This window comes from Dromaius novaehollandiae, chromosome 15 (assembly GCF_036370855.1).
Source record: "Dromaius novaehollandiae isolate bDroNov1 chromosome 15, bDroNov1.hap1, whole genome shotgun sequence".
In the NCBI taxonomy this organism is placed as follows: Eukaryota; Metazoa; Chordata; class Aves; order Casuariiformes; family Dromaiidae; genus Dromaius; species Dromaius novaehollandiae.
The window spans coordinates 12,657,943-12,685,263 of NC_088112.1; the positions used below are offsets into that span (position 1 = coordinate 12,657,943).

At 42.0% G+C, this 27,321-nt stretch overlaps 1 protein-coding gene across 8 annotated transcripts in view; it reads left to right on the top strand.

The window, feature by feature from the left end:
- SGCD (sarcoglycan delta) overlaps nucleotides 1-27,321 on the top strand; it is a 371,727-nt gene that overhangs the window by 163,316 nt on the left and 181,090 nt on the right. Inside the window, exon 1 of one of the 8 annotated variants that reach the window (XM_026118560.2) lies at nucleotides 4,039-4,323. The exons of 5 other annotated variants lie outside the window; for them this stretch is intronic. In XM_026118560.2, the coding sequence (XP_025974345.1) occupies nucleotides 4,297-4,323 (27 nt within the window). In that variant the 5' untranslated portion in view covers nucleotides 4,039-4,296. Of the gene's footprint in view, nucleotides 1-4,038; nucleotides 4,324-27,321 lie in introns of those variants that run through there. 2 more of the 8 variants (XM_026118562.2, XM_026118557.2) reach the window with 2 other exon arrangements.

The window sequence follows — 27,321 nt, forward strand, 5'->3', positions numbered from 1 at the left end:
GCTCTGAAAAATGTTCTACATCAGTCCTTTTTGCCATTGGTCCACTTGCCATTTCTCTAAATTGAACCAGCCTTTCCAGAGTTGGTCTTTTGCTGACACTTAATAATAACTCCCAGCATATAGACCAGAAAGGTTGCTGCTTACACAGGGCTTCAATTCAATTCTGTTGTGAAAAGCAAATTCAGCCAAGAGATCTTTGTTTCCAGTATGTGCTCGTAGACTGAAATGGGAATTAGATGTAGGGCTGAAAGTTTTGGATCCAGATGACTGGCTATCCTTTCATTAATGAACATCTTTTATTTTAAAATAAGTAAGTAAATGATCCCTCCCATTAGTGTTTCTGCCTCATATGCCTATGTCATACTCTTTCTTCTTTATAATTAATCAACCTGTATCTCATGCAGCTCTGCTTGTCGCAGGGATTAAAGTCTGACAGTATTTAATCATCTTGTTATTTCATAGGACACTAACAATCTCCCTTTGCTTTCTTTTCCCTCCTTTCTCTTTCTTTTCCTTGTCTTTTGGGGGATGTAGCAGAGCATCTGCTCTGACTTCCTGAAGTTTTTATACAGAGAGTGACAGGTATAAAATTCCTTTCTTGGCTCTCTTCTTCTGTGACCCATGTAATTCCCTCATGGGATCATTTGCTGTGACATTTTGGGTGTACTATGACCTACTCTGTTAGCACAGAGGTCCACCAGAACCTGAGTCTGTAGGAGCATGTACTGAATCATGTTTTACTATTACTGTTTGCAGCAAATACCCTTTAGCTGGTGCCAGGTGGATTGAATAACTAGACCAATTAGGATATTTCGTGTTCTGGGGCTATTTAGCAGCTTCAGTTGTTTGTAATATGTGTGACTTGGACACTAGGAATGGGATTCATTTTATCTTAATTTAGAAATCTCATGAGCTTATGGGTCTCTACCTCTGATGTACTCATTGAGATCTTCATAATCAAAGGGTAGAAACAGATCCTTTAAGCACAGCCCTTCTATTTTAAGATATATGACTAAATTGATCAGATGATTCATATCCTAGAAGGGCTTCTTTGTCTTCATTAACTGTAAAGGAAATTTAGATAACTTGTTCAAATAGAGATGTTTTCGTTACAGATGTAAAGTGAGATGAATCCTACATCAGTTCTTAAGTTAGGGTCTGACAGCCACCACCGAGCAACTCCTCTACACCATGGCGTGCTGTAGGCACTCTCGGGGCTGGAGGAGCTCCAGGAGCTGGGCCTGAACAAGGTGAAGCTTCTGCAGTGCGTGTGCACGCATCCTGCACATGCCCAGGAGCAACTGGTAAAAAGAAGAGCGTGTCGGTGGCTGGTCCCCGTGGGTTGTCTGCGGGAATTGTGGCTGCACTTCCTAGTCGGACACGATCCTCAAGCCCGCCCCTTTTTTTGTGGCAGATGTAATTTTCAGTGAAAAATGGGCTCAAGTCTTCTTTAAAGTGTGGCACTGGTGATATTGAAGCCAAGCCTGTAGCCTGGGTGACAACTGCCTGCTCCAGCACGGGATTAATCCTGTGTCTTTGGCTTTCATTGTCATTTTCACAGAGAGTATAGATTGCTAATTCTTCAAAGTTCAGTCAAAGCAATCGCTATCTTAATTTAATTAGACACTCTTATTAGCATAGATGATGTCAGATACTGTAAGGTCTGCAGATCAAAGGGATCGAATGTATTCAGTTTTGTTTGAATTTGCAGGTTAAGTAGTGTTGACCGTGGCTAGCTTTTACATGGGAGATTGCCAAGAAATCCCTGTGGCTAGCTTTTACATGGGAGATTGCCAAGAAATCCCTGGTGCTGTAGATGCAAACAGGGAGTTCTGCTCATGCCCCATCAAATATCACACTGTTGAAATGCATTTGCTCTCTTCTGCTTTGCTGTCATTGCAGTATTGATGGATGAAAATTAAGAGAAGGAAAGGAAGACAAGAAGAAACTTAAAACAATAAAAAAGCAAATTATTTTCGTGTTCTAGGCAAATGTTTTCTTCCTGCAGAGCTGGACAGCGCTATTTATAACAAGGTTGCAGTGGTGAGACAGGGTGTAGGAGGTAGCAGTGTATAGCTTTGGATGCTGTTGAACCTTAAATTTTCTTCCCATTCGGTTAAGAAGACTTAAACTTCATCACTTGTTGCTGTATGAGGCAGCTTATTATCTTTGGCCTCATTTAAAATTAGGCAGTGGATGAAGCTTTTGGTTACAGTTCTGGTAACAAAAGGAAAAACATTCACAAACATTGCTTTACTCTATGTAATGCAATGATGATAAAAAAAGAATAAATCAAAAGACACTGAATAAGATATTTGCTGATTTAATTCCAGCACAGATAACTTCAGGTCAGCCTTAAGTCTGCAGACTGAAAATTCATGCCTAGAAGCAACAAAGTAGCTTTTAAATGAAATTAGCACCTGCAGAAATCCCAGGGAGAAACATTTGTTTTGTGTTGTACAAGGTGTCAAACTAAATGATCAGAACAGTACTTTCTGGCCTCAATTTTTTTTTTTTTTTAATCAATAGCATATCCTTCATTTTCATTCAAGAGTTGAACTGAATGCATGTTTTTGTTTTCTGCAAAATAACAAAATGTGCAGGTTAAGGTATAAGCTAACCACGGTAGCAAGATGAAGTGAAAAGCTGATGCTTTTTTAAAAAGAGGATTTATTATGTTTAAACTTCAGTGTGTAAAATAAATGGCAAGAGCAGTGGTTTTGGAGGCTATTTGCCCAGCAAAAAGAGCTAGAAAGATGTGAAATAAAAATTAGGAAATAAGAAGTGCAGAGATCACCTAATTAGAACATGGATCCTACAAGTAAAGTGATAAAGGAAACATCCGTTTCCTAGGAAAGGGCAGTGAGGCTAAGCACATTTGTCATCTCAAGTGACAATTAGGTGAGTTTCCAAACAGAGCTGGGCGAAGTAGGTAAAAATACATGAGAGAAGAAAATGAGGCAAGAAGAACTGAAGGAATACAGAGCAGGCTTTTACAGGTCGGTTGGCTTGATTTGTACTGTCATGCCCTTCTTAGCATCCAAACATCCCTGAAATGGAGAGGCTGTTTTGTTCTTATTATTGTACAGCCCTCTGAGCACCATGTTTGGTAAAGCCGCTCCTAAGCAGAACATGAAACCAGCCGTGGGCTCAGGCAGAAGAAGGTGGTCAGGCGGCTGAAAGGTGAAGCACGCTGTTCCCTGCCTGCTGTCCAAAGGGCTGCGGAGAAGGTAGGCAGCAGCCGAGACAGCAGTCTGCTCTGCTTGGAGCTCAGGGTTATGTACGAAGCCGAAGTCTGTAGAGCAAAACAGTTTGCAAAGGTTCAAGAATTTAGTTATCTCCTCTGTAGCTCCTGCTGATCCATTTGCTGCGACTTGCCCTAAAGATTCAGGCTCTGTTTTCTTAACTAGAGATGTGAATGTGAATGAGAAAATACTCCCAAATTAATATTGCTTCTGCTGGGGGCAGTTCGGTCATAGCTGTTTCCTCCTTTTGCAGAAGTCGCATTTGGTAATACGAAACCCGGCACACCACACCACGGGGTGCGGTTTCCACAGGGCTCTGAGGGTGTTTGGTGCTGTAGCTTGACTTCTGACCAAACAGTCAAATTGAGAGAAAAGCAGCTTTGTTTTTGCCTTTAAGGGCTTATGGGGGCATAAGGAAATGGCCCTGCACTCTGCATTTGTAATTTACTCTGAAGTGAAGACCCTCTAGCTCATACAAAAATAGTATGAAAAGTGCTCTATTAATAGATACCTGGCACAGTGATTTGAAATAGAAGATTTTGGCAAATTATGTGAGTTGTCTGCTCTTGATGAAACTCAGACACTCATGCTGGATCTTGTCATCAAAGGGCCCTTACAAGCCTCTGCTTCCCTCATGCCTCAAGTATGAAGCTGCTGTATCGCGCCCTGGCTCTGGGGAAGGGGAAAGTTTTAAGGTCGGCCCCGGGGTGGCCGCTGCCTCTCGTGACAGTGGTTTCCAGCCTCCTGTGTCAACAGCCAGCTCATTTCCTTTCCGACCTCCTTCTGGACCCATTTCTCCATGGCTAGACTACAAAGAATAGCCCACAGCAGAAACGCGCCAGCAGCATACAGCTCTGCATACAGCTCCCATCCTGGGAATTTTCTGAACTTTTGTTAGCAAAGGGTAATTCAAACCCATGCTCAAGTGGGAGGATGGGAGCTGTCAGCCCGGCTCGTGTTTCAGTGAGAACCAGCCAGTCAGTCTCCTCACTTACTTGGAAGAGCATCTGGCTGGTGATCAGAAACCCAAGACATCCCGGTGAAGCTGTGTATGTCACAGACACAGACATCGAGGCAGGTATGATGAGCTGTGGGTGCAGAAGGGGATGTTGGTGCTCCTGCTTAATTAACAGCACTGGAGGGTGGTGTCTTGGGGACTAAGTGGTGCAGCAGAAGGCCTTGCAGAGCCTTTGATACCTCCAGCTCAGTGGGGAAGGTGGTGAGAAATGGTGAAATGCCTTGCTGTTGTCAGTCCTTTTTTGCTGCGGAGGTAGGTGTCCCTTGGCGCTCCGTATTAAGGGTGGTAGTTCATTCTCAGTGCCTTCAGGGACTGAGGATCAGCTCAAAGTGCCAATGGCCACGTGAATACCCATCAGTAGCACTCATACCTCGGGTTACCCCACTTCTCTGAAGGTACCAGTGTTTGAAAATAAGTCTTTAGATGGCCTATAGAAAATCAGGGAGAAATGCCTGATCAAGTGGTTTCATTTTCTAGAATCTTAGTCTGTTTGGAAGGTTTTACTGACACAAGTGAAAGCTAATTCATTCAAGGTTAATGTTAAGTTCTTTGAGCTTATTTATTAGAATTTTCTCTTTTTTTTTCCTGAGGAGTTTTAGGAATAACCTGTTAATGACTCACTTGTTTAGAACACCCTTTCAACTGGTAAAATTTGGCAGAAGCTGAATGCTGCTCCACAGGATGACAAGCGTGTGGCTGTTCAGTCACAGGTCAAGCAGGGTTTTAAGCTCCAACAGCTGAGTAACCTTGTATGAATTACTCTGACTGTGGTTTTGATCCAGCTTCTTGCAGCTCCCTACCCTTTATTAGCACTGTAAAAGAGGAAAGTCAAAACTTACAGTTTTAGAAAAACAGTTAAATTTGGCCCAGCTGAGCACAATTCACTTACATCCCCTGGGGCTGGACTCTTGCAAAACTTGTAAACTTTTCTGGACTGCAAGTCATGGACTTTCCCCTTGTTTTAGTATTAATGTACTTATTTCTGTTTGTGACATTAGAAAGATTAAGTTATTCAGTATTTAGTTCTTTGTCTTCTTTTTCTATCCTATCTATCTGATATATAAAAAAAAAATTGCTTTAGACATAAAATAGTAGGACACATTCAGTAGTGTAGTCAGCAAATGCCTACTATGGTTATGTTGTCTAGGCAGGTTATGAGGAAGACTTGTGTGGTGAAGTCCATTTTTCTGCTGTGAGTACTTGAGAGCGCGTGAGAACTTCACGGTCTCACTTCTGCCTAATGAATGTTGTAAAGAGTCTTCTTTTTTATCCATTATGTTGGAATTAGGTCTCCTCTCTATGATGCACACCAGAGGTGAAGATTTTATGGTCTGTGGCTCTGCTCTTTCAGTCCTGTTTATACATCATTTATTTCAAATTAGTGAGACTTAGCAGGGGTCCAGAAATTTGCATCTGTTCCAGGATCAGGGCCAACATAGGCAAAAATGTTGAAGAAGCACAGGGACTGCTAAGAATCCAGATGGTATGGCTGTTCTTAAAAAGTTAAATGACAATACTGCTATTTAGGTAATACTTCTAACTCCACTTTTCTGTTATTCATACCAAACTATACAGTAAGACATACAGAACATAGACTAAGAATGTGTTTACATGAAAATTACTTTAATGTGGGGCAGAAGGGAGAACATTTTCAGTTGCTGTGCATGGAGCTAGGTTACACCACCTAAGGATCTCCTTACTGGTGTTCTGTGTCATGCCAAGAACGCCTGAAGAATATGTTCATTATACTTTCCTATGCATTTCTGATTCAGACGAACACACTAGCTTAATCTTTCAGTTTGACTATGAAATTAGCTAGATGAAATACTGCTTGCACTCTTTCTATTCATGAAAAACACACATTAACTAGGCAACATAACTTTGCTTATAGCATGTATCGATGCACTAGATGGTCAGGACAGGTATTAAGGACTAGGGGATAAAGTCTTATTTTGTATTTGTATTTATTCTAATTGCTGTGTTGCTATTTCAAAAGTTGCTAACTTATTGGTTAATGCTGTGTTTTAATCATTTTTGTCATTCCTTAAAAAGTGCCAGGTTGCCTGTTTTACAAATGTATTACCGGCATCTATACAGAAAGAACGATTCATTAGGGCTGGCACATGCTTCCATATGGTACACATTGATCACTATTTAGCTGCGTGATCAAAAACTTGTATTTTATTCTACATACAGTTGCCCAGCTTAGGTTGAATGAGAGATTTCATTTTAATAATTCATATAAACACAACTGAGGCTCTGAAAACAATGTAATGTGGTTCTCTTCTATAGAATACAACGGTTTGCTAATTAAAAGTCTGTTCTCATGTTTAATGATCATTACTTTTTATAAAGCCCTGGAATGCTATTAAGCATGTCTGGAATGGTGGTGTGTGGTTGATTGTTTTTTAAATTGTTTCCTGCCTATTTTGTCTGTGATTTCATTGTGTTGAAGAGTTAGTCTTTGCTTTTCCGTTATGGTTTTCATAGAGTAAATCTGCAAATATTGTTTATAGTTGAAATGTCCTCAATTGCATGTTTTTCGAACAGCTTGGATTTAATAGCTGTTTTGTGTTTGAAATGAGCAAGAAGAAAAAAAAAGGGCTGTGAATCGGCAAAAGGAAAACAAAACTGAAGTCCTTAGAGAAATAAGTAGCAAAACTATATGATACGTTCTAACCCAGAAACTTCAAGCCACTCCTTTTGTCCATGTATATGTTATTGTTAATATTTTGCTTTGATTTGCATGTGCTTTAGGGATTCTGTCATGCTTACTCTACATGGTAGTTTTCAATAGAGCTGTTAAAATAAGACAGATGAAACACAGCCAGAACTCAAATATTCAGCTGTGTTTTTTTCTACAGTATCACAAATAGTATTTCTAAGAGCTGTGCTGAAGCATGTTACTTGAGCCATAAAGTTATCCAGATATAAGAAAAACTGGGTATTAATATAGATTAAAAGAACATCCAGGGTTACAGAAGCAAAGACTTAATACATAAATTGGAACCAAGAAAAGTGAAAAGGGTAGAAATCTTCTAATTCAAGACAATTACATGGCCTTTAATACTGGAAGTTAAGAAGAGGCTTTCCCAGTGCGTTGATTCCCTTCCAGCTGCCTGCTTCAGCCCTTCCTCCACCGTCGCCTGAGCCCAGGGCTCTCTTAGTTGACTGAGATGATCGTGCCCTCGTTTTGGTCCAGAGTGGGGTTTTATGTTTCTGTGTAACAGAAAATGACACCTGACATGTCGTTCTATATTCATACCTTTTATACAATTTGCTGTCACCAAGGGAGACTCCTTTCTGATATATTCTCAATTTCTTAAACTCGTTTTTTTTTTCCTCCAGTCACTTATAGCAATTCTTAAGTGCAAGCACACAAAAAGCATGATTTTGATCCATAATTTTTATGGCAAAATCCATAAAACAAAGCAGTCTCTTCGCACAACTCAGAACAAATAATTTAGCCTACAAGCCCTGACACAACTTCTGTTGAAGGCAGGCTGGAGGATGTTGCTCTAGTATGTAAAGAAGAGTTGTCTCACATTGACATTTCACTATAATCATCGGAGTAGATGGTTGAGAGCCCAAAATAAAAAAAAGAGAGCCACAAGAGACAGAGAAGGTTCCTGGCAGCAGAGGAAGGGCTGCAGCGATTGCAAATGAGGCCTGTCCGGGTGGTGATGTGATTAGTGTTTTCTAAGAGCAAAGCGCGTTGCAGAAATCAAATGAAGCCGGGAGTGGGGGTGGGGGAATCCCATCATTCCTCCGCTCTTATCTAATAAGAGCTTTATCATTTTTCATTTTTTTTGGCTTGTGCTGGGGATGTTTGAGAGTTGTTATGAGATTTGAAAGAAAGCTGGATTTTTGGTCTTGGCATGACTGAAAATACTTTATTAATGTCAGAGCTGGCATGCGGCAATCTGGGGCGCCGCTCGGCTGCGTTGCTCGCTGGGCCCAGCTAAGGCAGCCGCGGGAGAGCGGGCCGTGGAGTGCCGCGCGTTGGTGCTCCTTCCGGCGAGTGAGGATTATGCAGAGCGCTTATTGGCAAACACATTGCTAACCTTAAGAATAATGTTATTTTGCACTTTGTCACATTTGGGAGTCTCTATCAGCTGCCTTTGGTAGGCAGAGGTTGTGTGCTGTTGAGGGGAGAGCTGTAAGATTAGCCATTGCTGCCCTCCTTCTCCGGAGGGCCTGCGCGACCTGCCTGCTGCGTCCAAACCTCTCCAGAGCTGGTGAAGACCCCACAAGTGCTTTGCAAGGGCCATTGCTGTGTGGGCAACGTTGCTTGGGCAAAAGGCCGCTCGGCATTGTGGACGGTTTCCACCAAGATAAGCTGAGTCAGCAACGTTATGTTGGAGATGTCTCACTGGAAAGGTCAAGCGTCTAAAGTCAGATGAGATGCGGCAATTTTTCTCCACCACTTTTTGGAAGTCTCACAGACATGCGCACCTTCTTAAATTCTCGCTTAGCCATGTTCTCTTTTAAAAGCAATGTTTATAAATTTTCACAATCTGTTTAAGAAGAACAGAAGACTTATTAGAGGAGATTGTATGAGCTACCAGTCATTTGCTTGAATAACTGGTTTGTGGTGGAGTCTGACAAAGCTACTCTGTAAAAGTATTTGGTGAGGATAGTAAGTTTTTCCTGGTTTAGTGCAGCCAAATGTTAATGACTCATTTTGAAATTCTAGGTTGGAAGAAAAAAAGCGACCAAGAGTGGCCTGATTCAACCGAGTCCTGAAGGCCATGTCTGAACCTGGAAGACAAATTGTTTCACAGAGTTCAGGAAAACTGCCCATGTGCTTTAGTTTATGTGCATCATGGGTGGCGTGCTGAGGGGTGCCCCATGACGATTCCAGTGTAATGCAGACTGGGTATCACTCAAACCGCTCTGCTAGGTCCCACTGCTTAGGTCTGGTTTTCTTGATGTTGACAGTCTCAGAAGAAAAAGCCTGTGCATGAAGGGAAAATAGAGGGGCCTTGGATACTGAAAATTCAGATTTATGGCGTACGTCAGGCTGTACCATCTGGACCTGGAAAGGTTTGCCATGAGAAACCGAGGTTAAATAGTGTGTTAAAGCTGATGGGGTAACTTTGAGGTCTGCCAGACATATTAGTGCAATACAGGTGGTGCAATTTACATTTTGTTTTCTGATCTTCAGATTAGGATAAGACTTTTCTAAAGCACCCGGATGATCAGAATGGTCCTTTTCCTGCCTAGAAATTGAGTGTTCAAGTTCCTGAGGGGTCTTTGGAAAGGGCTGATGCAAAACAGAAGCTTTATTAGCAGTATATAGGAAACTCTCTTCCTGAGCTGCGTTTTCCCCCAAGAGAAAACAGGACTTTCTAAAGTGCTTGCTGTGTGAGGCAGAGGTATATTTGTTGTGTTTTAGAGAGGGAGGGAGGTTGTTCTAGGAAACAGCAACACAAAATGGTTTGAGACACTCACGTAGGAACTTGTGAAAGTGGTGGTGACTGCGTAAAGTCTTGGTTCATTCAGAAATTAGGAGAGCTGAATGAGAATCAGTCACTCTGTCCCCATCTCCTAAGCTTCTAGCGGTAAAGGAGCATGCAAGCAATGATGAGGAATTTATTTTTGCTACAAAATGGATCTTTGATCCAAAGGAATAAGTAGTAAAAGAGCAAGCAGCAAAGAATCAAATATTGCAGTAGCCTATTTGAGATTTCTGTTGGGAATTTTTGTATGGCTTTTCAGAAGCAGAATCTCAGATGCATCAGATAGTTGCAGTGTGATATTTTTAATGATTGCAAGTCCAAACGTGTGCAATTACTGATAGTAGGACTTTCGTCAAGAGTGATTGCACCAAGTTTAATTTAATGTACTCAGCCTTGTAATTGTTTTTTTTTAATCTTGCTGTGTCAATAAAAGCATTTTCTCTGCATAGGTTTTATGTTTTATTTCCTCCACAAATCACACATTTAAGGCAGTTTTGTTTTGCAACATCTCGGGAAAAGCTGCCTTATTAGCAAACAAGTCCATACCAAATTATTTTAATATAGACTGTATCAACAGTTGGGATAGAAAGATGCATTCCTCGTGCTATTTTGTTAAGGTTTAGTGGGACTAAATCACAAAACATTGATCTGTTTGGAAATTGAATCAAAAAAGATCCCTCTACTGTAAGATTACTTGTTTAGAGAAGGCTCTTCCATAATTCTGAAGATTTGGGTTGTTTTCACTTGCGGTTTGGTGCTGGAACAGCAACAGGCAAACTTTGACGTGCTTCAGTGCTCGTGTACCTCAGTGCTTTGCTGAATTAAGATCTTTGTTTTAACGAATGGTTTCATCTTTGGTTCCCAAAGCTCTGTCTTGGTCATATGTAGGAGATATAAAGCAAATTTGAATTTAGAGTTATATATAAAATTAATTTGCTGTGTAAAATAACCAGGAACTTTTAGAGCTGCCATTGAGAAATGAAGCCAGTGTCTACATCTCCTTACTCCTTTCAATCTGTACGTGATCGTAAAGACTAGTCTTACAGACAGGGTTTTCCCTTTATTTTCCTTTGCTTTGCCCTCAAGCACTTGCGTGTGCAATTAGGATATTATTTCATTCTGGAATTTTTAAGATGAAATTTGACAGATTTTTCTGCTGGGCTTGATAAATGGTTGCATATGGGAAATGAATAGACAGTATGCCACGTTTCTGGGTTTTGTGTTGAAAGTGCCTTTCAACCTGTTGTACCTGGACCTCCAGCAGCTCATGCCTGCTTATAGGGGATTACAAAATGTAACTAGCTTTTCATCAGGGGTTTTAAATATGCTCCTGTGGGCTGCACTTCCTTCAGAAAATTTTTAGTGATCTTTCAAACAAATCGGGTTGATTATTATTGACTATAGACTGCTTCCTATATAGTAAAGATAACTGGGTATTTCAGTATGCAGTGTGTAGCAGTGCTTGAAGTTAGCTGACTGCATAATTTTAGAGATATAACTGTAGACATTTATTTAGCTTGAATTGTCCAATATATGAAAATTTTCCCTGTATTCCTGGTCTCTCTAAAAAAGCAGAAGTGTTTAAAAAAAAATGTGAAGAGTTGATTCCACTGTGATGAAAAATTCAATAACATCTTATGGAATCTGGAGTAAGAAGAAATATTGTTTGACATACCTTGTAGGTTGTCTTTCAGAATTTAGGAAAAGACTGGCTCATTGTCTTTCATGCTATACCAGAACTCTGACAATTACTCCTAAATATCTCCTGGCAATACTTCACGTTCAAGAAGGCCTGTATGCCTAGGGAAAAAAAAAATGCGGTGACATAGGTTAAACTAATAAAGGCTATGATTTAGAGAAGGTGTGGAGGTGTATTTACACTTCCCATGGCTTAGTGATTGTTGTCTGGACCGTGGCCAGTTGGATCAATATTTCCATTCTTTAGTGGGTTTCCAGGGAGATGTCCCTGGATGTGCAGACTGTCTCTGCCTGATGTGTGCATGCAGATCTTAAAACATCCTGCAGATGCCGTTCTGGTGGAACGGCCACTATGGGAAAACCTGCAATCCTGTTGTGCTCAGATCTGCTGGTGAACCCATACATTTTTTAAGCTGCCTGTGACTGAAGCCAATACTGCTTTTGATTTCTCCATGCTCCCTGCCATTTCTAAGGGTGTAAACTGCTAGAGGCAAGGTGCTAACGCCTTCACCTTCAAAATGGAACCCCCCTGTATACCTGCTTCTGCTCTGTGCCATCCTCACCTGGCAGCCAGCAGGTTATACCCGTAGAAATCGTGGAGACCCCATGGTTAAAAGTGGGTAGCACAGGGACAGTATGTCCAGCCAAGGGGCTGCCTTCTTCTTGCAGCTCTGGGTGCCAGTGCTCCTCAGGCGGACACAACAGGCTGGTCCTTGCCCAAAGCTCCCTGCGAAGGATTTGGGCCTTCCTCTCTGTTCCTCCTAGAGGTCTGTTTTTAAACCCTTGGTTTCTTGCACATAACTGCTGGGATAATTTTCTGTTCTATCTTATTTTTCCTTTCCCTTTAAGGCAGGTAGGATAATGTGCTTCCTAGCTCATCAGCACATCCACACTTCGGTTGGAGTCAGGCACTAAGGTTAGTGACTCTCCTTTATCTATGGAGTGCTTGCTTTGGCCTGGTTTGCAGGTGGTGGGATTCATATGTACACTGAGAAATATAAATTCATATGTTTGCTGGAGTTGTATTCAGAAGACTAATCTTAAACACCAGAATTTCTTGTATTTAAGTATGCTAATATGCCAATGGGAGAATCTTTATTGAATCTTTAAGAGTTTGGCCAGCTGTGCTTTTTAAAATTGTCCTTGTGTATTTTTGGCAAAAGAAAAATGTTAAGAATCTCATAGTAATTGGAGTGTTAAAGCACAAGTATTGATTTCATAAACATATACAGTGTCCAACTTAAGTTATTTCTTCCATGTATATTGTCTTTATTCCTTGGTTGTAAATGGACAGATTTTGGGGGCAGATTGTGTGTTTTGACTGATCGTATCCAGTGTGGTGATATTTGCTCTCAGAGTTAGGATTTAGCTGTTACCAGTTCTTAGTTATTGACTGTCCTTGTTATAGTAGTGAAAGAATCCCAGCCTTTTACACTTGGATGTAAAACTCTCTAAGAAACATTGCTGCAGTTTTTATAAGCTGTGGGTGTCCCCCTGCACCCCCCCCATACATGAATTATAAGAAGAAGATAGGAATTGGTCGTGCTTTGCTACCTTTTGTTGACAGCCTTTGGCTTTTTCACAAATATTTTAGTTTCGCACATACCGTAGCTGTCAGCATGATTCAAAGCCTTTGGAAAGAGAGCCTCCTCTCTTATTTGTTATTTGCTTAGCAAAGCTTTGACTTTATGGCCACGTATTTCAGAATCTCTTATGCCGTGGAATCATTTATATTTCAGAGATATGGGAAGGCACCTTGGAGTTTGCTACAGGTCTTGATTGTTTTTTAACCTTAACCCAGTGTGGTATTCGCTCTAAAGAATATTCTCACGTAATCCTGCAGGGAAGAATAAAGGCAACGCAGTTGCCTGGCACTAATACTGTAAATCAGAAGTACATAATGGCATGTTTGAGAAAGGTACTAAAATTAGTAAGACAGGATTGTTTCTGAACAGGAAACGCTATTAAGCTCCACTTTGGATGTTGAAATCCTTCTAAAATCTGTTCCTGCTACCCACAGTTGTGTGTCAAGGTCCTGTTTGTTTTGTATTTCAGAGGAAGGGGCTTGATTTTATGTCCTAGTCCAGATACAGTTCTCCTTGGAAAAGTTGGTAAGTTGTGGTAAGACTATGAGAAGGTCTTCCCAAGAACCCAAAGAGAAATGATGTGGAAACCATTGCCTGTGCTGCCCCAGGTGCATTCATTTTGGTGGGAGAACAGCAGTGACTAGGGATGGAGTATGGCCCTTCTTGCGTGGCCGTAACAGCCTGGTGACATTTTCACTTGCAGAGAAAGCTTGAAGCAGCCTGAATTACATCCTCAAGTGTGGCTTGTGTGGAGCAAGTGTGGTCCTGGCCCTCTCCAGGGCCCAAAGGGATTAAGGTTAGGCTTCCTGGAGGAAAACTTAGCAGTAAGGCTTTCTGAAGGCTTTGGAAGCCCTGTGTACAGTTGTCCTTCTGGTTCCCTCCCAGAGGTTTTCCCTGGGGAGGGCATCACCTCAGAGGTAGAGTGGCGTCTCAGAGCTACGGTGTTTCCTCCGCCATCCCGTTCAGGCAGCTTGTCTGAGCCTGTGCAGAGCAGTTTCAGGGGAGGCAGGATAGGGATGGGGATGTGGTTCCTGCCTGTGCACTGGAGAGTGGGGCCGGGACGGTCCCCACAGGGCGAGGGCTGCAGGGACGCCACAGTGTGTGTGGCCTCATTATACTTAAAGATACCACTGTTCATCTAGCGGGAGGAGAAGTAAATGCCTAATTTATGACTGGATTAGTGATGCCTGATTCACATTTCTAGTCACAGACTTGGAAGAGAAAATGTTTCTATTTAAAGCTTTTAGAAGTTTTGGACTTGGAGGGATGTGAGTTTGCCCAGGAATCTCTTAAGGCATAAAAGCTAATTATACATTAAAAAGATGTGCTGTGATTGTTGGACTGGTGACTTAGAAGTTGGATTCAGGGAACTGTGGCTTTCTTCTCCTAACCTTACTGTGCAATATAAAACCAGCTCGAGCCGTGTACTAACTGGCAGCTCTAGTAAGGGTTATGCATGGTCCTGCTGTATCGCAGCTGCCCCGAGAAAGCGTGTTGCGCGAACAGATTCAGCCGTAGCACGGGCAGTGGATGGCGGCTGCCTCAGGGGTCCTGGCAGCCCACAAGCTACAAAGGTAGAGACAACATCTGCTTCAGAAAGCTGCAGTAAACATGTCAGGCTGGATGAAGCTATGTGGGGTAGACAGAACCTGAAGGGGGTCAGTCTGGCTTGATGTGGCCGTGTCTGGAAAGCTGCTGCAGAGTTATCACTCGAAGCATCTCGGATGTTGCTTCTGATGGGAAGTTTGGGATGTCAATAAAAGGTCTTACTTTTCTTCTCTTCTCTTACTGCTGTGGGGGCAGTTGTTCCAGCATGCCTCAGAGGCAGGCTGGCCAGTTTGACCACCGGCCTAATCATCTGGCTCTTCTAAATCACCATGCAAAGAGCGATAGCTTAAAAAATGCTTCTGAAGTATTTGCCTATCTATTTTAGCAATGGGCTCCCTGGTCTGATGAACTGGAGGCAGGGTTGGCTCGTTGGGGCTGGCAGGTTTGAGCGTGAATCCGGTCTGTGGGTGGGGGGATGCTGCAGGTGCTGCAGAGCCTGGGCAGCCTGTGTGGCCCTGGCCAGCATCCGGCTTATGGTCACTAACACACCTTATTTCCACATACGCATTATTAGAAGTTGGATTGCATTAATTCATCCAGGAAATGGGGTAGCAAATGCCAAGCACCGAGCAGCTCACACCGGGGCTGCTGGAGAGGGGCTTCCCAACAGAGCTGCTCGTGGAGTGGAGGCTCTAATTGCCGGCTCAGAGCCGATGATCCACAGGCTTCTCTCTTTCCTATCCCTTTTCCTCTGCAGATTTGTGCTTCATTCTGGATGTCCTGTTGACAACTGAAGCCCAACAGCTCAAAAAATGCACTCTGTCTATCCTTCAAAGTCCTCCCAGCCCCCTCCTTTTCCCATCAATGCTGACAGCTCCACTGCCGCCCAGCATCCTGCAGACTCATAACTCTGGTGTCACTTGTCACTCCTCCCCCACCTTCAAGTTTTTGTGAAACCCTTCTCCTCTTCTCCATGCAACATCTCCTGAGTGTATCTTCTTTCCTCCGTTTCTGCCAGTAACATTTGTTTCTGTCCTCACCCTCACTGTAATATCCATCTTTGGGGTATTTCTAACTTTTTCCTCCATCTCTCCATATGTAAACTCAGCAGGAGCTGCTACAGTGCTCTAGTATTTCTCCCCCTTTCCTCACTCATGCCCGCACAAACATTCACCAAGGCCCAGGCGTTGGGAGAGGAGGCAAGAAAAGAAACAGGAAACCGATTTTAACTTTGGAGGGTCACAGTGTTCTTGTTGTTATGGCCAGGGGAACATAGGCTTTCATATTAATCCAGACTTCCAAGATTTCTTGGGTGCTTATACTTTTCTTCAGTGACACATGTCATTAAATTTTTTTTACTACCTTACACATGAACTAAGAGTCACTCATGTGTCACTGAGCTCTGCAAATGGATACTACTGCCTGCTCGAAGTTATCTCATTAGGAGGATGAAAATTTTACATAAAGTAATTAATTAATTAATCTTTAGATACTTAAGTAAAATAAAGTCAGCTGGGAATATTTTTGCCCTCAGTTTACACATATGAGGCTTATTCAAATAGCCTTAGCATATTCAAATTCCACCTTACTCCTTCAGCCTTAGGCCACTATATTTATGTCAAGGCTTTCCCAGAGAGGAATATGCAGCCATGCTCAGTGTAATGTATGCAGAGGAAAGGCAGTGCTGCTGGGAAGCATTTATTTGCAACTGTTGGTCAACCGTAATTTGCATAATGGCAACAGTATTACACTCTTTCATTGTTTTTTCATTAGATACCAGGTGTTGTTTATTTAGAAGTATCTAAATACATTTCTTCACATAAAAGAAAGGCACAGAAATAAGCTCTTTGTGTTTTGTAGTGTTGCCAGGGTAGCAGTAGCAAAATATAGCAAATCAACAGTGAGATCTGCAGGAATGAATACAGACTATGCCCAGAGGCTATGGAAGTCACCAAGACATATTTCAGGCTTTATCAGGAATGAGGCAAACATTTGCATGGCTCTGAAAGAGCTTCTGGCTTTGCAATGAACTGCCATAAAATGGCATAATTAAAAGTTACATTCTGTTTGAGCCTTTTCTAGCATTCAGTAATCAAACATCATAATCAGAATGTGTTGCATTTGTATTCTGTCATCCAGTGAAAAAGATGCATTGCTTGGCTTATAGCCTCATCTTGATTTATTAGGACTAATATCAGAGATTGGCATAAAAAGTGAATCAGATTTCCAAGGGACCTGTTGCACATACGCAGTGGTACCTTTAGCATAGATGCTTTTTTCATATTCCTCCAGCATGAAGGCTGTTTTTAAAATCTAATTTGCATTTGCAGACAAAATGAAGGTTAAGCCCAAGAAGGGTTGATCAAGATGCAATTATGCACATTTCGCTGAGGTTGTCAACCTCACCTCTGATGTGACCTCCAGGTGCTATGAATGAAACCACAGGATTAGTAACAAGGCACATGCTGTCCTGCCAAGTGTCTTGTTACTAGAGAGAAAAGTGGAAACAGCATTCCTATTCAGGGTATCAAAATCAACCCCTGAAGCATAGCATTGCTAGCTGATTGCAAATAATGGAGTTGCAAGATGATTTCTGCACAGGAACATATGGTTTGGCTGTATTGCGAACTATGTTCCTTACCAATCTCAACATACAGCTGGGATGTGATGGCCATGAATTATTTAGCTTGGTATAGGTATAAGTTCTCTGCAAAATAGAAAAACAGAAATAGAAATCTAAAGCCAATATTTTGATTAAAAATTGTGATTTACAGGAAAAAGTAAGGTGTGTAGTCTAGCAAACTTTTAGAGTTTCTGCTACCACATCAGTCCAACTGTGCCCTCTCTGAAGGACGCACTGTGATGTGAACTGGCACTCATCAGTATTCAGAGGATGCGGGAAGGTGGAGGCAGTGGTCTGTTTCCTTGGGCTTTTCAGTAGAAATGTGACATTCAAATTCAAATTGAAATAAACCATTCGAAAAAGTAGAAATGTGCTGCAACCGTTGGAATGTGTGGCAGCAATAGTCTACAGCATGCAATATAAATAGTCATCAAAGTTAACTTAATATCGGGCTATTACTAGTGCTTTGATGCTTGACAGTTGCCAGGTTCTTTGAGCAAGGGTCCATTTTCCACCAAAGTCAGTGATGGCCTTGGGAAGGGGAATTAAAAATTCGGTTCCGAATTTTCTCAAAGTAGCACGGAAGACAAAATTCTTATGTCAAATCTAAAACCTGAGGCCGGATCCAAAGAGTTGGGACCCCTGTAGAGGAAAGGGAGTTTTTAAAGAGGATATAGAGCTGTTGCTTTCTATGGTTCTTCCTTCTCCATATTCCTCCTTCAGGCCTGGGAGCAGCCACGCCACGATCTTTATCTTCAGCTCCATGCATTGGCTTGAGCTTCGTGAGCAGAGCTGTGTGGCCATACCTGCCTCTCTGATCAGATTAGTACATTTTAATAGCCTCCTGCATTTAGAAACGGGCAGCTGCCTGGCTTCTGCTGCTGCCAGCTGTTCAGGCGGCGCTACTCTTTTTCCTTTTGTCCTTCCTCGCCTTACCCGGCCTGCTCTGCCTTGTGCAACCAGACGCTCAGGGTCCCCCGGTGAGCTTTAGCCGTGCAAGCCATTTCAAGGAGGTACAGAGTAAAGCTGCTGTATGCATTGTCCCAGGGGACTGTGACTCGTTTACCACCAAATGTCTATTAATTGGAAAAGTCCTTAACTCTTCCCAGCCATGTAGTTGGTCTCCTGCCAACACTTCAAACACCGGGACCTGGCAAGCACACCCTGCTTCTTAAAATGCAGGTCTTAGAGGCAAAAGTTTTTGAAACTAGCACGTACCTCTGAGCTTTCATTTAAACTTGTAAATGTAACCTGGGTTTTGACAGATGGGTAATGAAATACCAAGCTGGTAGGAGTTTTTTGAGATGTGCCGCTATTAGCGTTTGCTCTGAGCACGTTTTAAAGAGAACTTAAGACTAACAATTAAATGTCTGTTAGTCATCTCACACCAGAGAACTCCTGCCAAAAGAGGTGAAATGTCTGACTCAAAATTTATGAGGCAAAGGATTGGTAATAAGGAAAAAGCAAAGGGAGGTACCAAAAGATGAGCAATAGCTTTGGAGAGAGGAAATGGTGGGCCAGTGTTGCAGATGAGAAAGAGAGCAGAAACGAAAAGAGAGATCAGCAAAGTCAGAGTTCACTGACATGAGATAGTTCAGTCAAAGCTACACTTCCCAGAGCATGAGCCAGGACAAAACACGTGTAACTGCATCTTTATTGGGTGTTGCATTAGCTAAAGGTGCGTAGGATGTGGTGGAGGGAATAAGACATTTCTTAAAGTGACTGTTAAAGTTGCCAGTGGTGAGTAATACAGAAAACTGCAAATAAGTTTCTTAAATCACCCCTGGATGGCAGCTTAGCTGCACCTCTGGTTACACTGGATCTGGATTTTGCATATTCATTAATATAAAATTTTTACAAGGGCTCAGAGTGCAATACTTTAGCATGCTCTGGTACCCTTATCCCATAAGTAATGAAGTGCTGAAGAAGTCAAAGGAATTGTCTTGCAAGGAGGGAGCCCTTCCACAAGGTGGGATGTTCCGGTTCTGTTGAACTGCATTGTATTTACCACCCGTGGCACTGAGATTTCTCACAAGCTGTTAAAATCTGGCCCGAAACAAGCCAAGTAATTTCTCTTGTGCCAATCTGTGTTTATCACTGATAACATAAATCTCCTTGTGCCACAGTGATCTGTGCCCAGGTATATGTGAGGGAACAAGCTAAGAGATTTATACTGTTTCATATCCTCCTTTTTCCCCTTGAAAAACCTGCGTTGCCTCATTTCTACAGAAAATGGAAGGGAAGAGGTTGTCTTGGACAGAGGGACTCTGCTAGATTGTTTGTTCCTCTTTTCCAAAAACTGCCAGAGATCTGTCAGAAAACCTTTAAAGAATTAGTGCTCCTCAAAGCACCATTGACTCTCACTGCGTGCTCTGGGATTATCCTTCAGACGTGGCTTTGGAGGTGGCGATGGTTGGACAGCTAACGGCACTGTGGTGCCTCGCTTGATGTGCTAGATGGGCTGCAGGGCAAGGCTGGAGCAGAGGAGGAGTTGTGCTGAGCGACGGGGACCTGAGAACACAGAAATCCTGTTTTTTGGTTCGGTCTCTAGCTCTGGTCCTGGATGCCTATCGGGGTCCTCAGACCCCAGGTTAGTGAATGGGCATGCAGGCTGTGTACCACTGAATTTCTCCCTGCCACCCTGCCCGAAACAAGCTTTTCTGCCCTCCAGGAGATCCAAGAAAAGAACAAGATTAACTAAAATAATTTTGCAAAAGACGCACACACTTTTCAGTTCACGTCTTCCTTAGTTTTTCCTGGCATTTAGCAGTGTATCTTCCAACAGCATGTCTGTCAGAAAATAATAGCTCAGCACGTGGAAACCTTCACACCCTGGGAGAAGTTTTGAAGGTCACAGGGTTGGCCTCTTTGCAGATATCAGCATAATTCAAAACCACTGACATCAACAGATTAATTGCCCTTTTATCGATTCTGAATTGACTTCCTTAATTAAGGAGAGTGCCAGCTGGTTGCATGGTTGGTTTTGCCATTTTCAAATTATTAAAATGAAAGCTTGGAGTTGAAATCCTTTGCCCTATATAGAACCTTCTTTGCAAAATATTCTAATGCATTTAACTGATTTCCCTGCCTACAATTTAAATGTCTCTACACGTTAGATTAGTTAGCGTGGTTATTCTGGTATGGAATGCAGTGAGGACCGAGGAATTGCAACTCTGGGGCTCTGAAGGCAGCGAGGGGCTCCATCCGCATGTGTAGCGATACTGTGATAGAGATGCCTTCCTCAAATGGACCAGCATGACTGGCAATTTGAAGAAAAATATTCCCTTCTGACACAGCCTGTCGATACGGTAAGTGCTCTAGAGACTGCGTTTGAGATTCTGCAGACACCATATCGTGTGCATTTCAGGGGCTGCAACAGTCCTGTTTTCAAATGTGCTAAGCGTTGGTTGTACTTTGGATGGTGTACCCGGTGTTGACTATGTAATGCCTATGCTGGAATAAAAGGGGATGTAGCATTTTCCTTGGTTAACAGTCTTCAGTCCTCCCCTCAAGCTGCTCTTTGTCATGTCATTGTGTTTTTGTTTAGGCTGTAGACAGGACACAGAGATTTTGGGAGGAGGGGACTAAATCGAAAGTTAAAGATTAAAAAAATTCCGACAGTTTCTCCCAGTTTGAATGCTGCTTCCCACACTGAATTTGAGGTGACGGTAGTTTGATGTGCTTCTCGTAATGAGATTTACCTCTCCTTTCCCACCTGACCTAGTGCACAAGGAAAGGAGTGACACTGAAACGGGCACTGTGGAGTGTGATGTGCCCACAAGGCCATTTTATTCCTTTGAAAGATTTTGACAGAAATGGAAGGGGAAAAACAGGAACATTCCTGAAATGCCATCATTTACTGACCTCCCTCCTGCTAAACTAATAATGTTACTGAAATGGCTGTTTTGTCAGGTGTGGAGGTCATATTCCTGGGGTGAGGAATTGTTCTTCAGGGAAGCAACTGCCTGACAAAAAACCAACAAAAACGCAGTCACTACATTTCCCCTCCTGGCATTCCTGAACACATGGTTTCCCCAGCACCTCTGGTCCTTGTGGGCTAAACTTTCTTTTGCTTCTTTTGCTCTTCTGCTTCTTTAACCCTGTCACTGTTGGACATCCACCCATCTCTTGTATTGGAGCTCATGTGGGCTGGAACTACTCAATAAAAATAACCGGTATTGGAAAAGTGCAGTGCAGAATAAAGTTGAACGGCATCACCTTCCAATATATTCTAGTTGCCTTAGATACTGTAACTAAGGAGAGTAACTTCTGGTTTTGCACTTAGCTTAAGTTGCTGCCTGCACTGAATGTAGGACAACGTAGGACAAGTTGGACATACTAGTTAGCTGGGAAGTTTTAGGAGGGCCATCACTGCAGGTGAGGTGAAATTGGGTGTTTTATTTGCTCTTCTCATCTGCAGGATTTAACAGCAGACCTCTCTAGGGACTGGTCCGGTGCAATCACTGCTGCTTATTCTCAGTCCAAAGCATAACACACCATTCCCACCATTGACCCTGCTTTTAAAATAAAAACCAGCCTGCAAATACATTATTCATTTTTAAGAGATAAATGTTAGTGCTAAAGAAATAATTGTAGTCTGAAGACTTTCAAGTATATTTCCATAAATAGTTTATAATAGCTTCTGGAGTTAATATATATTACAGTAAATATATATTCCATTTAAAATTAGATTTCTTTAGTTATAATAAGGCTGTTGTAATAAAAGGTCATTTGCTTCTTTAATGGTTTGAGTTCTAGTAGATTGAGAAAACCACAGGTTTAATTTCCACTGTGTGCAAATCAGGGTTGCCTTATTGAACACCAAACTGAGGATCCAACCCTGCTGGTGTCTGTTATTCTTTTCTGTCTTATATTACGCAGTTAAAGGCAATCTTCTCTACCTAAAAACAGAACATAAAACTACAAAAAAAGCCAATGACCTGGGATCAGTAGCTTAACTATAAGCTGCTCAGGTTGTATTTTTCTCCCCTCCTCCCCCAGAAAATTTAATTTTATCAGCAAAAATCTGAAATAGGAGATTTCTGACTGAGTGTGTCCATTAGAAATGCTCGGGGTGCTCCAGCGGGAGCTGCCCTTCAGATGTCCCATGCTACCACACACTCATTCGGGCCCGGGCAGCACGAAGAGTGTGGACAGAGCCAGGGAGAGGACAGGTCTTTGTCAGCCACTGTGTGTGTGTAGGAGACCTGGGGCCAGGAGTAAGTGTCATCTAACACAGCTCAGGGAGGAGCTTGAGGCAAATGCATGGTGGCTGCAATCACCTTTAGTAGCATCTCATAGTTCCAGCCACGATTCAAACAGATCTGGTTCTGCTTGTTGCTTTCTGAGGCTTCTCTGCCCCCCTTTGAGAATTTGGCCATAGATTTGCCAAAAATCCTTGTCAAAATGTTTTGTTCTCTGAAAGCTGGTTGGAGCAAACACAGCGCAATCCACATGTGCAGCAAAAATCACTTGAAGCTGCACTGCAGCAATGGCACAGTCCCTCCTGATGCAGCATCTTCCAGAGGAAGCCCAGCAAGCCCGATCTTTGCTACAGTCAAGTTTCTGCAGAGGAAACTAAAGGGAAATACAGTTCCAACAAGAAACCTGAAGAGAAAAACAGTTGAAGACAGACAACATAGCTGGCTGTTAGAAACTTTCTTTTTCCCCCACAGTTAAAGCTTTTCACAAACTTACCTATATCAAAAACAAGTAAAGGTCATAACTTGGTTGAAACTGTAAGGAAAGACACTGTATGCACCTATCAGGTATAATGCACCAAGAGTGTCTTTTCCCTTCCTAGTGGCTGAGCTATAAAAGACAATGAGCCTTCTACAGCTGCTTGCCAAAGATGATGCCTTTAGGCTAAACTGAAGAAGCTCATGCTTTTAGGCTTCAGTTCCATAAATTATTGAGTTGCTTCAATAAATCCATGCAAATTCAGCAAGGCACTTAGGTACGACTTTGTCATTAGGCACATTAAGGAACCTTAAGCATGCATCACATAAAGCAGATGTGGATTTAGTGGTCAGGGTTAAGGGTGCTTCCCCCTCTTCTCCCATTAGGACTGCTCAAAATGTCTCCCACCCAGGTACCTCTTCTCAGGCATGTGATGTGGATGTGCCAGTTTGGCTGTGCAGCGCTCTCCCCCGTCCAGGCTGGATTTGGCTCTGCAGAGCTCCTGCTAATGTGCTCCGCTCACGGAGGGTTTATTCCTGGAGGTCCTGGGCTATGAAATATGTAAGAACTGTCACACCAGTCTGGCTAAAGTACTAAACCTTTTTTTCCAGCCGTCACTGGTAGTGGATGCTGAAATAAGAGTGGTAAATAGGATGGCTGAGGTGATCCATTGGCAGTCTGTAGTTCAGGGACTTGGTTAGGCAACAGTTGTATTTAGACCCCCAGGGACCTGTCCTCTGCGAATGCTTTTAATTCCTTTGAAACCGTTTAAACTTCTCGATAGTTCATAAGCTTGGGATATCCGCCAGGGTGATGGTTCTGCTAGTTACAGTAGTTGCTGGTTATGTATTTTGAAACCACTCAGTTTGCTTTTGTAGTCAGCCACAGATTTGAGGCTGAAAGCTGGTAGGAAAAATGCAGGATTTTGCCATCTGCTCGGACCGAAATCCATTGTTTTCTGTAGGTGGCAGTCCACTGTATTAATCGTCTTTTGTTGTATGCACAATGCCTAGTGGTACTGGCATACATTTTTTGCCAGTAGAAGATGTCATAGCATAAGTACCATGTTCTGATTGCATTGGCCATTTTCCATTACAAGCATTAATTTACTGTAATACAGTTTGGAAATGTCAAAGAATTGCTAGCATGAGATTTGCCAGGTGCTAGAGGTACCGCAAGTTTCCTTATGTCCTGTACTAGTGCTACTCTGTCATTCAGATAGGAATGGTGTAATGGCTGAACTGAAGAAAAGTATTTAAGTCTTTAAAAATGGCAGGCAGATTACTTTTATTTTTGAAGCCATGGTGGGAAGAAGCAATCACAATGTGCATTGGGAAAGGGAGCAGAACAGGTTTTTTTCAAACTTTCTTCCACAACTCCAGCAGTTCCAGTGTAGACAAACACTAATTTTAGTGGGAGCTGTGTAAACCCCAGCAGATCTGGTACCCTCCAGTCTAAAATCAAATGTGGAGGAGTTTCATGAAGGGAGAGAGTGATTTACATTGAAACAGCATCAGTTAAACTAGGGGTACAAATTACTCTATGATGAGACTGAGCCAAGGCTGCATGTCAGCACATTAGACTTCTAGATCATGTGTAACCCTAAATCTTCAGTATGAAGGTTATAAAATTCTTTTCACCAATATTTGTCTGCTTGAAAAATCTATGAAGCATTAGCAGCAGCTTGAAGCTATGAAGAGGAACCACTCAGCTTAATTTACATGTAAAATATATACAGTACAAGCCACAAAAAAGATCTCTTGATGTTTTCCTGTGATATAAATATTTGATGTTGTTTAGATTTCTTTCCTGTTCTTTTATGGAAGGTTTTCTAGTCAATTAGAGTTGGGTGGAAACACATTTTCTGCCCAGCTTTATACCAGAGCCATAGAGAGTGATTAAGATGAACAGATTTAAAAATTAAATTTATTATTGAAAATGAGATTTATAGATATTTTCTGTTTGGGGAATAAGTTGCGTTATTGATTTCTTCAAAATAGAATATACTGATATGGACTACTAGAAGCTATGAGGATATAAATGCAATTCCTGAAGATTTTATTATTCCATCACTTTGAAAAGGATTTGTTCAGCTAATTCATGCTCTTGCCAATTGGCGGTAAACATGAAAGCCTCCGTACGCTGGTGTGGAGAATTGACCTCTTAGTTCTTTATGGCATAACATTACAGGCTGATATTCTCTGGTACTCTCTGGATAAAATACTCTCTGGAGTAAATACTCTCTGGAGAAAATTTTTGAAATGGAAAAGCAATCTTGGGTTTGCCTCATTCTTAGATATTAGAAAACAGCCTTGCTGCGTCCAGCAATGTGGCTCTCTTCAGACCTTCTTAGAAACATAGCTGATACAATGCTTTCAGGCCCAGGCCTGAGTTGTATAGACATATCTCCAGTAAGACTATATCTGATTTTATTCCATATGGGGGTTGGTCAAGAGACTGGCAGAAACCAATGTGAACTCAGTCACGATATCACTTACCATGAAATTTAGTTCAAAGAGAACTGGAGGACTAGGGTTGTGGGGTGAAATCAGGCTCACCTTGCTCATGAGGGAAATTCTGTGGAGTTCAACAGAAGTTCTCATATAACTTAAGTGAGTAAAATTGGCTTGTTTAGTGCAATTGAGCTGAAGTACTTGTAATTTTTATCTTTTAATGGAGGTAGAATGGCGTAGTCATTGCCTCATAGAAATCCCTACATCCCCTAGTCATGGTCATAATTTGACAAAATTTTTGAGATGCTGTATTTATGTAACATGGAAGAAAGAAATTCTTGGATACAGGGTGCAGTCAAAATCAGCTATGCAACAGTGTCATTCAAGTTAGCAAAAGCTTCTGAATGTTCTTGTGATTTTTCAGTAGACTCTGGAAAAAAATCCCATTGCAAAGAAATGCAAATACAAACAAAAGCCATGGAAATCACTGGTGCCTACCACTTATATCTTAATAATGTTATTCTTGTAACAAACATCTAACTAAACTTCTGGCACCAGCATTTTAACTCCTGCGAAGCAACATTTTAACAGCCCTTGTAGTCAGTGTATGCAACAGAACAGAAACTCAGCTTAGTACTAAACATGATTTTCTTTTCACATGCAGTGTTTCATAAATAACTTTAGGAAGTGAATCTGATGATGATAATAATTATACTACTGCTGTATTGCATCTAAAGACTTCTTCCAGAATAACAAATAACCTGCTAGAAAATCTCTGAGAGCTCTCCATGCCTGCCTACACTAATGATACAGTGCTGCTTTGTGTGTACATAACATTTTTAAAGATACTTTCATGTTAATTATCTAATTAAGCCTTACCATTCTCTTTGAAAGTAAGTATCATTATACCATTTTATGGAAGTGGAAACTGAAAAATAAAGACCTTGGTGTCATTACATCTAATGTTACGCATTTTGCTGGAGCATTTAGGTAGGAGCACAGGCACTCTAAATACCCCTTTAGATAACTGAGAGAAACAGGGCTCTCAAGGACACACAAGAGCTGAGGGACTTTCTACTGAGAACTGCCCTGGGACTGGCTGGTGGGAGCACTGGGTAAGCTAGATCTGAACTCACCATCACAGCTGCTTTACTGCCTAAAATTAAAATGATGACAATGGCAATGGACAAAAAACAAAGCCAAATAACTAAAGCTTTGGTTGTTTTCAGATAGCAGTAGTCCAGTCTCCAAGTCTCTGTGCTGTCCCTCAGAACTGGTTTAGCCTCTCAGCTGGAACAGGTCCCAGCCCTCCTGTGGGTTAACTCTCATTGCAGGTGGCCTTTGGGGACTTAGAAATTAAACTGTGCTTGCATAATACCCCAAGCTTTTTTGGAGTCCTGTGACAGAGATCTAGGTTCAACTGTCACGTTCTGGCATGGGTCCTTACATATAAAGTGAATGGAAACGTGGGGAAAAAAATGAAGATCCCTTTCTCTCTCTTCTGCTCCCAGGAGTTATAGCACCTAAGTTTTCATGCCTTCCCCAGCAGAGATCTGACTGTGAATAACAAGGAATCTATACAAGGGCCAAAGGGCATGTTTGTACTGTGGTCACTAGGCTAACCTCAGTATAACTGGGTATCTCAGGTAATGCTCCGGTATAGATTTGGCAGCACAAAATTTGGCAGGGTTAAGTATCTTACCTTCCTTCTGTTAGCAGTCTTCACCTGGCAAGCAGCATCCAGCCTAGCTAGTTTGCTGCATTGCTTGCAGTGTTTTGAAACAACTCTGTGTAAACACCTGTGAAACTGTTAATATGTATATTCACTTGTGGAGTTTTCCAGTGAGTGCAAAAAAACCCAGGAACAGACATGTTTAACATAGGAAAGGAAATTTGTTTTGTGGGTGTTGGCTGATATTGATGTGTTTCTAATGGAGTGGTCCTTTCGTGGACCACAGGCGTGATACTTAATGAGCAACACACCGTAGGCAGTGTCAGTCTTTGCTTTG